The sequence below is a fragment of the Engystomops pustulosus genome, chromosome 4 (genome assembly GCF_040894005.1).
Source record: "Engystomops pustulosus chromosome 4, aEngPut4.maternal, whole genome shotgun sequence".
NCBI classification, from domain to species: Eukaryota; Metazoa; Chordata; class Amphibia; order Anura; family Leptodactylidae; genus Engystomops; species Engystomops pustulosus.
In genome coordinates, this window is record NC_092414.1 from 210390303 (window position 1) to 210403238 (window position 12936).

The following is a 12936-nucleotide window of genomic DNA, read 5'->3' on the forward strand; positions in this document are numbered from 1 at the left end:
CCTGACTGTCACATACAACTGGCCTCCTGCACACATGTACATCGGGATGCAGCACCAGACCACATTTCCTGACGTAGGCCACATTCAGATGGCCATGTGCAACCCAGACCTGAACCCTGGCGTTGCACACAACTGGGAGGAGGAAGGGTGAGCTCTACTCACCCTTCTTTTCTGTAGAAAGACAAACAGCCTGACCCCATCGCGATACTTCGAGAAACCATGTGCTCACTACACCATGACCGGGTGCCATAGACCTCCATGTTTGAACACAAATTGAGCAGCCAGATCATGGCCCCCATTACGGTCACGTGAAGAGGTCTGTATAAGTACAGAGAAGTTCAAGGTTTACGGTAGGCCCCCATGTACACACTAGTTTGTGATTTCTTAGTTCAATTTTGATACAGATCACTAAGGGTGAAGGTTTTACTACATTGAGAAGACAAGAATTGGTGAAGTATTTTAAAGAAGAATTGGACATGTTACAATGGACCTTGTATGTGTCTGTCACCGTCATTACTGATACAGGTAGGTGATAGTAATACAGTATCTCCATAACCTTCCATTCATCCAGAATATATCTAATCCAACATCAGTGGGACTTTATATGAGCCAAATAATGAAAATACTTAGGAAAATTTAATGTGTTCACATTTCACTATATCCCGGCCATTTTTGTATAAAAGGAAGAAGATGGAATGTCATACTATTATTATACAACCTTAATTACAGGCCCATGCATAAATAATACCATCATATAGTGCCAAAAACTAAGCACTTACTTTAGAAAGGCAAGGGCCGGGGCATAAGGAAATCATAAGGGTGAGGGGGCTGTATCTAATGAATCCATAGGGGGCTGTATATAAAATAACCATGAGGGGACTGATTGGGATGATAAACTTGGGAATATTTTAGGGAACAGGGGAATGTTTCTGCAAAGGAGCCCGCTGAGGCTCTGTCGCCCAGGGGCCTACTGAAACCTGGAGCCGAAACTGCAAAACACCACACACACTGGCAGTTGGATCCCCTGTGATCAGACATTGATGCCTTATCCCGTGGATAAGAAATAATATTACTCTACAATTGTTTCTCTTCCAGGAAGCGACTTATTAGAATCTGAGCTGGAGAATATTTATATTGTGACGTCTCCATACAAAATCCTCTACACAAAAACCTCCAAGTTTTACAAGCCGGGCATGCCATTTGACCTTATGGTAAGTGTAAGGATTTTGGCTAAGATGAGTTTTATTACAATATTATATTGTGTTCTCAATCAAAATAACAGATTTTTCCATTTTTTCAATACATCGGCAAAGTTCTAATACATCTAAGGCCTCATGCACAGGACCCCATGAAAAAATGGTCTTGCACTATGGGTAGGAATGGGACCTTCTCTCTATTTTACATTGCGGCCAACTGGCTTGGTCACAAAGGGTTGGAAAAGAGTATGCTAAATGAACTGTGCACCGTAGACCTCTATGGGAGCTGTGAGATTGTGTGACTAGCTCATGGTCTTATTTATGGTCATGTGTATGAGGCTTAATACAGTATATTTTTTCTTTTTCAGAAAGTTTCTACATTGGAATGTTCTAGGTTTCATGAGGGTCCTTTTCCAACTGTCCTAAAACTCTTCTAGATATTAGCAAAATTAATAAACAAACTGTAATATCAGTCTATAACTGCTTATTCTAACACTACTATGCAAAATAGAATATAATGGATAAGATGGTTGGGGATATTATAGATCTGAAACAACCAAAAGCCTCTTGAGGAGCGCACTTCATCAATTTCCACTGAGTAGATGAAGCTTTGTGTAGGATGATCAATTGCAAAACTTAGACAATTTTTACTATTTTTACTATTTTGTTGTTTCATGTGGTCGGAGAGTAATGCAACAAATATTTTCATATCTACATTAATGGGAAAAAAAACACCTAAAAAACAAATAGAAATTCTCCTCTGCTCCTTTTCATCTTGATCCCGTCGCTAGTCCTGATATGCTGGGATCATCTAGAAAAGAAACTTATATTTAACAGCCCGGAGCGCAGAGACAAGGGGGCACATTTACTTACCCGGTCCATTCGCGTTCCAGTGGCGGCTTCTCCGACGAGTGTTCGGGTCTTCCGGCGATTCATGAAGGTCCTGCTGCGCCGAAGTCCGCCGAGGTGCCCCGGAGTTCATCGTCTTCATCGTGGTGCATGTGAGTATGGCCCGTGCGACCAATTTTTTTTTTTAAATGTGGCAGTTTTTCCGAATCCGTCGGGTTATCGCTCGGCCACGCTCCCCGATTTCCGTCACGTGCACGCTGGCGCCGATGCGCCACAAACCGATCGTGTGCGCCAATATCCCGGGGCAATTCAGGGAAAATCGGCACAAATCAGAAATATTCGGGTAACACGTCGGGAAAACGCGAATCGGCCCTTAGTAAATGACCCCCATGATGTCCAGTGCTCTGGGCTGCTAATTATGCACGTCTCCCACCTCCCTCTCTCACGCCTAACCAAGATATTGGATAATTAGAAAACAATTGTATTTGCTTTTGTAATTGGTCAATTAGTGAGGAGTAGTAAGTTGTTACTAGATTTACTCCTAGGTAAGGGAAATACCCTTAGAAGACAACGGTGCAAGAGGAAATACAAAGTCAAAGTCCAAAAGTACTTCCCAAAATCAAAAGAATATTAAGATCTTCCTCACGGCTAAATGAAAGTAGGTAAAAAACAGTACTTCAGAGTTTTAGTTCAGAACTTTGAAGTAGAAACAGTCTCCTTCTACACAATCATTCCCTCGAGGGGAGAAGACGCTAGATGATCGTGCTGGTCTGGCTCAGAGGGTAATCCCAGTCCTTGCAGCAAGGTCTTCGGAATTAGAAACCACATCACAGCTACCAGGGTTCCGGCTACACACCTGTCACTTCATTCCTTTGTAAAGGAAATAAGAGTACACGCGATCCCCTACTTAAGGACAACAGACTTACAGACGACCCCTATTTACAGACGGACCCCTCTGTCCCCTGTGACCTCTGGTGAAGCTCTCTGGATGTTACTTTTAGTCCCAGGATGCACTGAGCAGCTGTAAGGTGTCTTTAATGAAGCTTTATTGATAATCCTTGGTACCATTACAGCAAAATTTTTTAAACTCCAATTGTTACTTGACTTTAACTTATGAGCTAAAAAACAAAGGAATTTTGTGAAGTATGGTTCTTCAGGACCCTTGGGGCATTTTATCTAATTTTATTTCTGCTCTGTCAGGGAATTCTATGGAATATTTTTGGAATACCAATGATTTCATTTAATTTGATGACTTTTTTTTTTCAGCGTTGCTTGTTAAAAGTGTTGTCAATCTCACATAATAGGGTGACGGGCTTCAAGTCTAATTTCTGCCCTTACCCATCTTAGGTATATGTCACCAATCCTGATGGGACTCCAGCTCATCGTGTCCCTGTTGTAGCAGAACCAGGAAATGTAGAAGGACTAACTAAGGAAGATGGAACTGTTCGTCTGACCATAAATACTGCCTCAAACCTAAATCAGTTGGATATAAAGGTAATATTCCTGTGTCAGTAAGTCTCACCATTTAGAGTACAGTTTAGTAGAGAGAATGGACGCCATCATGGGTGTGTGGTATTGACTTACATACATTTAGGCTTTGATCACACTTATGTTGAGATTTTATTTTAAAGCTTTTGGTACTTTTGATTCTTAAAGAAGCATCAACAGGCACAAATATAAGAGAATGTGGCATCAGACATTGTTTGGGTACTACATATAGTTTGACTTGTTGTTCTATCTAGTCTAGACATGAGCAGAACTTCCCACAAATCAAATCTGTTTTTAGATTTTTTTTTTAGATTTAATTACTTAATAATTTTTACTTTACTCAATTGTAATGTGTAATTTCATCTCTTTGCTTCTAGGTGTCAACCACAGTGGACCAATTAACCGAGGACCAACAAGCTTCTGCCTCCATGGTGGCCTCTCCATACAAACCCACTGGTGGCAACTACCTTCATCTCAGTGTCACCGGAGGGGAATTTAAAATGGGTGAAAATACAGTTATCAACTTTAATATCAGGAACACTGCCCCCGAAGTCCAGTCTCTGATCACCCATTACAACTACGTGGTAAGTGATGTGTGTTTTTTTTGTTTTATCCAGTGTAAATCTAAATTGTGATATTAGTATCTAGAATAAAGATTTGTCTACTCCATGTAAAGTACATGTAGGAGACCAAATGTGATTATATCATTGGGCTTACATGTCAATGTAAGAATGTTATCGTTAAATATCACTAAATGGGTTCTTAGTTTTGTGAAGTATTTTTTGGTAGAAGGATTCCCCATAGATAAGACGATCATTGATACAATATAAATATCTCCACATCACTCATTACATTCAATGTGATGTCTACATAATGGATGGACATCAACTGGCCACCCTACACTTGTGGATAATGAGTTTCCTATTAATTTCCAAACAAAAATTCCATAAAAGAGTATTCAAAAGTATAGACTTGTAAGTCAGTCCCCCAGTGACCCGGCAACTTCTTAGCCCATCCACATCTCCTAAAAGTTTTTCGCAATGTCTCCACATGAATCCATATGTAGTATTTTTAATTATATTTTTTCAACAACACAATTCTTAAGTTATTTCACGGCTGTGGGCATGATTTTTCTCCCCATATTTACAGTATATGTATCACGAATAAGCATTAATTTGTGTAAGTAGTGAGTTATAGTAACTAACCAGCTCTTGACCACTTACCCCCACTGGTAACATCCGTGATCGGTGTTGTACCAAATGCGGTTATTTCCCTTTAAGCAATTTTCTCAAGTATAGTTGCTCCCTGACGATTTAATGGGGAGCTTCACAGGGCTTTGTCGATGCTATCCGATCACTGATATTTCCAAAGGTGGGCTTGCACTTAATGTCGAAGCCAAACTTGTGGCTAAAGTCCAGGTTGAGGGACCTAAACTCACAATGTTCTTCACACACCTTTAAGCACTTTAAGCCTACTCATTGCTATTAGTAATTATTACTGCAATGACTTCCTGCTACAAGCTAATGAAGAAATTTCCTAGATGCATCACTCATTTCTCTAATATTCTTGTATTTGTGCAGATAATGAACAAAGGTCGAATAATGAAGGTGGGGACACAGGAGAGGAGTAAAGGCCAGACTCTGGTTACTATGTCACTGTCTATAACAGAAGAATTTATCCCATCCTTCCGCATTTTGGCTTATTATACCGTGACCACTGGATCACACCGGGAGGTTGTAGCCGACTCTTTATGGATTGATGTGGCAGATACCTGTATGGGAATGGTAAGATGTGTGACTATAAGAGTGAGTTATACTATTTCTTCTTTCTAAAAGTCTTCCAAACTATTCGGTAATAAAGCTCACCTATTACTGCACCTATAGATTTATTTTTCATGTGGAAAACAATAACATCATACACTGAGATAATTGCTGAATAATTTTTAGCATTCAATAGTCCAAATTTAATTTTACTATAATTACTGCCTTCAAAGCTCCAAGTTCTAACCCTTTATTTAAAGGACATCTACCAGCAGATTACTGGAGATAGAGTGTCCTAAATAGGCTGCATGTTATTTCTAGGGGGTGGTGGGACCATGTTTTTCTTGTATTTTGGGGGGTTTTATTGCCAAAATAATAACTTTGTAAAAGTTCCAGAGGCGGTAGGGCAGACAGCGCTCAAGATTCTCTTGGCTTCCCCAAATTTTAATTTATGCACACCCCCGGCTGAAAGCCTCCTCCTGTCACCCGAACTAGGAGAGAGCACAGCTTTGTTCTCTCCACACTCCGACACTCTGATGTGTCACTGTCCGGATACTAGTTCCCCTCTTGTGTTATGTTTCATAACTTTTACTCCAATCCTACCAGACCATAGAGACACATCTCTTAACTATTATTTAAACACACACTGGCCAAAATTTATCAAAACTAGTGAAAACTGTATTATGTGCGGTTTGCTTTTAGCGGTTGCAGTGTGCGACAGATTCCTGAAATGCACATAGTCCAACTGTGCACCGAAACGTCTCTTTTGCTGCATATTTTTACCGCCTTGAAAGGCACAGTGCTGCCACAACACAAAACTGGTGCAAATACTTTTATAAATGTGGACCACTAAGTATCTCAGAGAATCCACCTATTCGAAAAGTAAAGTTGGAAGATGATTCCAACTTTTGGTAGATGTATTCTTATGTGGAGATAGTTCATGTTAATGATTGAATAATTCCCACAGCTGCGGATAACAGGAGAAAAAGACAAAGACAATGCGATTCAACATCCTGGATCCTCCATAACGCTGAAGCTACAAGCAGATCACAAGGCTACTGTGGGACTGGTGGCTGTGGATAAAGGTGTCTATGTGATCAACAGTAAACTGAAGATCTCCCAGGGCAAGGTGAAACATTGGAATTACAAAAAAAGTTTCTTAAGTTTATTTTACAGTTTTCACTGAGTATTTTCTCCTTCTGTAAAGGTCTGGGAGTCGGTGGAAAGATATGACATTGGCTGCACACCGGGAAGTGGTGCCGATACACCAGGGGTGTTTTATGATGCCGGCCTTGCCCTGCAGACAAACTTCCAGATAACAACTCCTCAGAGATCAGATGATCAATTCTAAATTTTTCCAAATTGATTGGGAATTGGTTTCTTATAGAGATGAGCGAGCACTAAAATGCTCGGGTACTCGTTATTCGAGACGAACTTTTCCCGATGCTCGAGTGCTCGTCTCGAATAACGAGCCCCATTGAAGTCAATGGGAGACTCGAGCATTTTTCAAGGAGACCAAGGCTCTGCACAGGGAAGCTTGGCCAAACACCTGGGAACCTCAGAAAAGGATGGAAACACCACGGAAATGGACAGGAAACAGCAGGGGCAGCATGCATGGATGCCTCTGAGGCTGCTTAATCGCACCATTATGCCAAAATTATGGGCAACAGCATGGCCATGACAGAGTGACAGAATGAAGCTAGATAGCATCTAAAACATCCAATAATTGACCCTGACACTATAGGGGACTTCATGCAGAGGCAGCGGCAGCAGCGGCAGGCTAGAGAGTGGCATGGCGACATACCCTAAATGGACTCAGGCTTCAAACCAATGGGTGGCAGAGAGGAACCAAAGGAGGTGAGCAAGAAGCGCTCAAATAATATCGGTACATGATAAAAGTTTGCCAGTATATTTTGTGAATTACACAGCAGGGTGGCGACAAAGTTAACATGGAAGCCATGAAAACAACCCAAAATTCTGCCTGACACAGCTCGGTTGATAAGGGGACCATGTATGGAGGCAGTGAACTAGTAGTAGATTAAAGGTGCTGCAGTTAAAACTATGTTAGTTGGATCTTGGCATGGAGCTGGCGCTCCGCTGCCAGGCGAGCTTTCGCCAATCCAAGCCCCTGTCTCTAGGCTACTCCCCAAACAGCACTTCTAAGAACCTTTTGTATAAGATCAAGTGTAATAGCGTTCTTATAAGTTTAGGATATGGCGGGTGAGGGGAATGGAAACAGATGCGCAAGAAGCGCTGAAATAATATTGGTAAATGATAAAAGTTTGCCAGTATATTTTGTGGATTACACAGCAGGGTGGCGACAAAGTTAACAAGTTTGTTGTGGAAGCCATGAAAACAACCCAAAATTCTGCCTGACACAGCTCGTTTGATAAGGGGACCATGTATGCCTACAGTTCATGCCAGTCGCTGCTCTGGCTGCCAGTCTCCTTTCGAATACAGTTTAAAATAATAACCCTCATCCATAAAGCTCTGTATAATGCTGCACCCCCCTACCTCTCCTCTCTTATCTCAGTCTATCGCCCAACCCGTGCTCTTAGATCCGCCAGTGATCTTAGATCAACCTCTACCCTAGTGCGGACCTCCCACTCGCGTCTCCAAGACTTCTCTAGAGCTGCACCAATTCTATGGAATGCTCTGCCCCGGACTAACCTCCAAAGTTTCAAACGTGCTCTTAAAACCCATTTCTTTAGGCAAGCCTATAACACTCATTAACTGCATGAAGTTTTAACTCTTCTACTAACCCGTCCTGTGTCGTCCTCCCATCTGTTATCCAGCAACCAACAGGCACCAGACTTCTATGCAGTCCCATTCACCCTGGACCTGGTGACGGCTGAGTGGTTCAAGCGACAGCAATTCCATTTATTATATTTTGTTCTATTCCCTAAGAAGAATGGCTTGACCATTAAAAATTCTTTTACCTTGTGTTACCCCATCATCTTCATAAACCATAAGCTCTGGCAAGCAGGGACCTCACTCCTGTTGTTCCATACAAATGTTGTGCTCTGTTACATTACATTTGTATTTGTTTCCTATGATTTGTAAAGCGCTACGGAATATGATGGCGCTATATAAATAAAGATTATTATTATTATTATTATGGAGGCAGTGAACTAGTAGTAGATTAAAGGTGCTGCACTTAAAACTATGTTAGTTGGATCTTGGGATGGAGCTGGCGCTCCGCTTCCAGGCGAGCTTTCGCCAATCCAAGCCCCTGTCTCTAGGCTACTCCCCAAACAGCACTTCTAAAAACCTTTTGTATAAGATCAAGTGTAGTAGCGTTCTTATAAGTTTGGGATATGGCGAGAGAGCGGAATGTAAACAGATGCGCAAGAAGCGCTGAAATAATATCGGTAAATGATAAAAGTTTGCCAGTATCTTTTGTGGATTACACAGCAGGGTGGCGAGAAAGTTAACAAGTTTGATGTGGAATGCCCTGTAATAGCTCTTGGGCGGTGTGCCTTTTATCGGCTAGGCTCAGCAGTTTGAGCACCGCCTGCTGTCGCTTAGCGACGGCACTGCTGCTGTGCCTAGAGCTACCGACTGATGGCGCCATGGCCACGGATGGTAATTCGGAGGAGGAGGAGGTGGAGGAGGGGTGGGAGGAGGAGGAGGTATAGTAGGCCTTTGAGACATGGACCGAGGTAGGCCCCGCAATCCTCTGCGTCGGCAGTATATCACCAGCCCCAGGGTCAGACTCGGTCCCAGCGTGCACCAAGTTAAGTGTAGTAGCGTTCTTATAAGTTTGGGATATGGCGGGTAAGTGGAATGTAAACAGATGCGCAAGAAGCGCTGAAATAATATTGGTAAATGATAAAAGTTTGCCAGTATATTTTGTGGATTACACAGCAGGGTGGCGACAAAGTTAACAAGTTTGTTGTGGAAGCCATGAAAACAACCCAAAATTCTGCCTGACAAAGCTCGTTTGATAAGGGGACCATGTATGGAGACAGTGAACTAGTAGTAGATTAAAGGTGCTGCAGTTAAAACTATGTTAGTTGGATCTTGGCATGGACCTGGCGCTCCGCTGCCAGGCGAGCTTTCGCCAATCCAAGCCCGTGTCTCTAGGCTACTCCCCAAACAGCACTTCTAAGAACCTTTTGTATAAGATCAAGTGTAGTAGCGTTCTTATAAGTTTAGGATATGGCGGGTGAGGGGAATGTAAACAGAAGCGCAAGAAGCGCTGAAATAATATTGGTAAATGATAAAAGTTTGCCAGTATATTTTGTGGATAACACAGCTGGGTGGCGACAAAGTTAACAACTTTGATGTGGAATCCATGAAAACAACCCAAATTTCTGCCTGACACACCTCGTTTGATAAAGGGACGATGTATGGAGGCAGCTATATGGACGACTTTTGGAGGTAGCAATGGAGACAACGTGTGGAGGCTGCTATGGAGACAATTTAATTTGGATAGTGCCTGTATGTGGCAGTCCAAAAAAGTTTTCAAACCAGAGGAGCAGGTAGGTGGCCCTCCAGAAAAATTGAATAGATTGAGTGCCTGTATGTGGCACTCCCAAAAATTGTTTAAAACAGAGGACCGGGTCGGTGGCCCTCCAGAAAAATTAAATGCATAAAGTACTATAGCTAGAGCCAGTTGGCCCTGTCAAAAAATAGCCAGTTTCCTCTGCTTTACTGTACAAAGAGGAGGAGAAGGAGGAAAATGAGGAGGAGGAGGAGTGGATAAATTATTCAGGTTGAGCTTCCTTCACCTGGTGGAGATTGGAAATTATGAGAAATCCAGGCTTTATTCATCTTAATAAGCGTCAGCCTGTCAGCGCTGTAAGTCGACAGGCGTGTACGCTTATCGGTGATGATGCCACCAACTGCACTGAAAACCCGCTCGGACAAGACGCTAGCGGCAGGGCAGGCAAGAACCTCCAAGGCGTACAGCGCCAGTTCGTGCCACATGTCCAGCTTTGAAACCCAGTAGTTGTAGGGAGCTGTATGATCATTTAGGACGATGGTATGGTCAGCTACGTACTCCCTCACCATCTTTCTGTAAAGATCAGCCCTACTCTGCCGAGACTGGGGACAGGTGACAGTGTCTTGCTGGGGTGACATAAAGCTGGCAAAAGCCTTGTAAAGCGTACCCTTGCCAGTGCTGGACAAGCTGCCTGCTCGCCTACTCTCCCTCGCTACTTGTCCCGCAGAACTACGCACTCTGCCGCTAGCGCTGTCAGAAGGGAAATACTGTTTCAGCTTGTGCACCAGGGCCTGCTGGTATTCATGCATTCTCACACTCCTTTCCTCTCCAGGGATGAGAGTGGAAAGATTTTGCTTGTACCGTGGGTCCAGGAGAGTGAACACCCAGTAATCGGTGCTGGAATAAATTCTTTGAACGCGAGGGTCACGGGATAGGCAGCCTAGCATGAAATCTGCCATATGCGCCAGAGTACCAACGCGTAAGAATTCACTCCCCTCACTGGCCTGACTGTCCATTTCCTCCTCCTCCAACTCCTCCAACTCCTCTTCTTCTGCCCATACACGCTGAACAGTGAAGGACTCAACAATGGTCCCCTCTTGTGTCTCGCCAACATTCTCCTCCTCTTCCTCCTCATCCTCCTCCACCTCCACCTCCTCCGATATGCGCTGAGAAACAGACCTAAGGGTGCTTTGGCTATCAACAAGGGAATCTTCTTCCCCCATCTCTTGTGACGAGCGCAAAGCTTCCGACTTCATGCTGATCAGAGAGTTTTTCAACAGGCCAAGCAGCGGGATGGTGAGGCTGATGATGGCGGCATCGCCACTGACCATCTGTGTTGACTCCTCAAAGTTACTCAGCACCTGACAGATATCAGACATCCACGTCCACTCCTCATTGTAGACTTGAGGAAGCTGACTGACCTGACTACCAGTTCTGGTGGAAGTTGACATCTGGCAGTCTACAATCGCTCGGCGCTGCTGGTAAACTCTGGATAACATGGTCAGTGTTGAATTCCACCTCGTGGGCACGTCGCACAACAGTCGGTGAGCGGGCAGTTGGAGGCGGCGCTGCGCTGCCCTGAGAGTGGCAGCATCTGTGCTGGACTTCCTGAAATGCGCACAGATGCGGCGCACCTTCGTGAGCAAATCAGACAGATTGGGGTATGTCTTGAGGAAACGCTGAACTATCAGATTTAACACATGGGCCAGGCATGGCACATGTGTCAGTCTGCCGAGTTGCAGAGCCGCCACCAGGTTACGGCCGTTGTCACACACAACCATGCCTGGCTTCAGGTTCAGCGGTGCCAGCCACAGATCAGTCTGCGCCGTGATGCCCTGTAATAGTTCTTGGGCGGTGTGCCTTTTATCGCCTAGGCTCAGCAGTTTGAGCACCGCCTGCTGTCGCTTAGCGACGGCACTGCTGCTGTGCCTAGAGCTACCGACTGATGGCGCCATGCCCACGGATGGTAGTTCGGAGGAGGAGGTGGAGGAGGGGTGGGAGGAGGAGGAGGCATAGTAGGCCTGAAACACCTGGACAGAGGTAGGCCCCGCAATCCTCGGCGTCGGCAGTATATGACCAGCCGCAGGGTCAGACTCGGTCCCAGCCTCCACCAAGTTAACCCAATGTGCTGTCAGCGATATATAGTGGCCCTGCCCGGCAGCACTCGTCCACGTGTCCGTGGTCAGGTGGACCTTGTCAGAAACGGCGTTGGTCAGGGCACGGATGATGTTGTCTGACACGTGCTGGTGCAGGGCTGGGACGGCACATCGGGAAAAGTAGTGGCGGCTGGGGACCGAATACCGAGGGGCGGCCGCCGCCATGAGGTTGCGAAAGGCCTCGGTCTCTACTAGCGTATAGGGCAGCATCTCCAGGCTAAGCAATCTGGAGATGTGCACATTAAGGGCTTGGGCGTGCGGGTGGGTTGCACTATATTTGCGTTTCCGCTCCAGCGTCTGGGGTATGGAGAGCTGAACGCTGGTGGATGCTGTAGAGGATCGTGGAGGCGCCGATGGGGTTTTTGTGGCAGGGTCCTGGGCAGGGGGCTGACTATCAGCTGACACAGGGGAAGGAGCAGTGGTCTGCACGGCCGGAGGTGAACGGGCTTGTTGAACTGAGTGGGGTGTTTAGCATTCATATGCCTGCGCATACTGGTGGTAGTTAAGCTATTAGTGGTGGAACCCCTGCTGATCCTGGTTTGGCAAATGTTGCACACCACAGTCCGTCGGTCATCCGGTGTTTCCTTAAAGAACCTCCAGACTTCTGAAAATCTAGCCCTCGCCGCAGGAGCCCTCGCCACGGGAGCTTCACTAGTTGACACATTTGGCGCTGATGCACCAGGTCTGGCCCTGCCTCTCCGTCTGGCCCCACCACTGCCTCTTCCAACCTGTTCTGGTCGAGGACTCTCCTCCGTCTCAGAAGCACTGTGTTCACCCGGCCTATCAACCCAGCTTGGGTCTGTCACCTCATCATCCTCCGATCCCTCAGTCTGCTCCCCCCTCGGACTTCCTGCCCTGACAACAACTTCACCACTGTCTGACAACCGTGTCTCCTCATCTTCGGACACCTCTTTACACACTTCTTCCACTACGTCAAGAAGGTCATCATCACCCACAGACTGCGACTGGTGGAAAACCTGGGCATCGGAAAATTGCTCAGCAGCAACCGGACAAGTGGTTTGTGACTGTGGGAAGGGTCC

At 45.2% G+C, this 12936-nt stretch overlaps 1 protein-coding gene across 1 annotated transcript in view; it reads left to right on the plus strand.

Annotated features, from left to right (window-relative positions):
- The window catches only part of LOC140128567 (complement C3-like), a 63792-nt gene that overhangs the window by 11023 nt on the left and 39833 nt on the right, over positions 1-12936 (plus strand). The window contains exons 10-16 of the mRNA XM_072150265.1: positions 405-525; positions 1096-1211; positions 3393-3539; positions 3911-4117; positions 5114-5317; positions 6261-6422; positions 6501-6627. Of these exons, the coding sequence (XP_072006366.1) occupies positions 405-525; positions 1096-1211; positions 3393-3539; positions 3911-4117; positions 5114-5317; positions 6261-6422; positions 6501-6627 (1084 nt within the window). The remainder of the gene's footprint in view (positions 1-404; positions 526-1095; positions 1212-3392; positions 3540-3910; positions 4118-5113; positions 5318-6260; positions 6423-6500; positions 6628-12936) is intronic.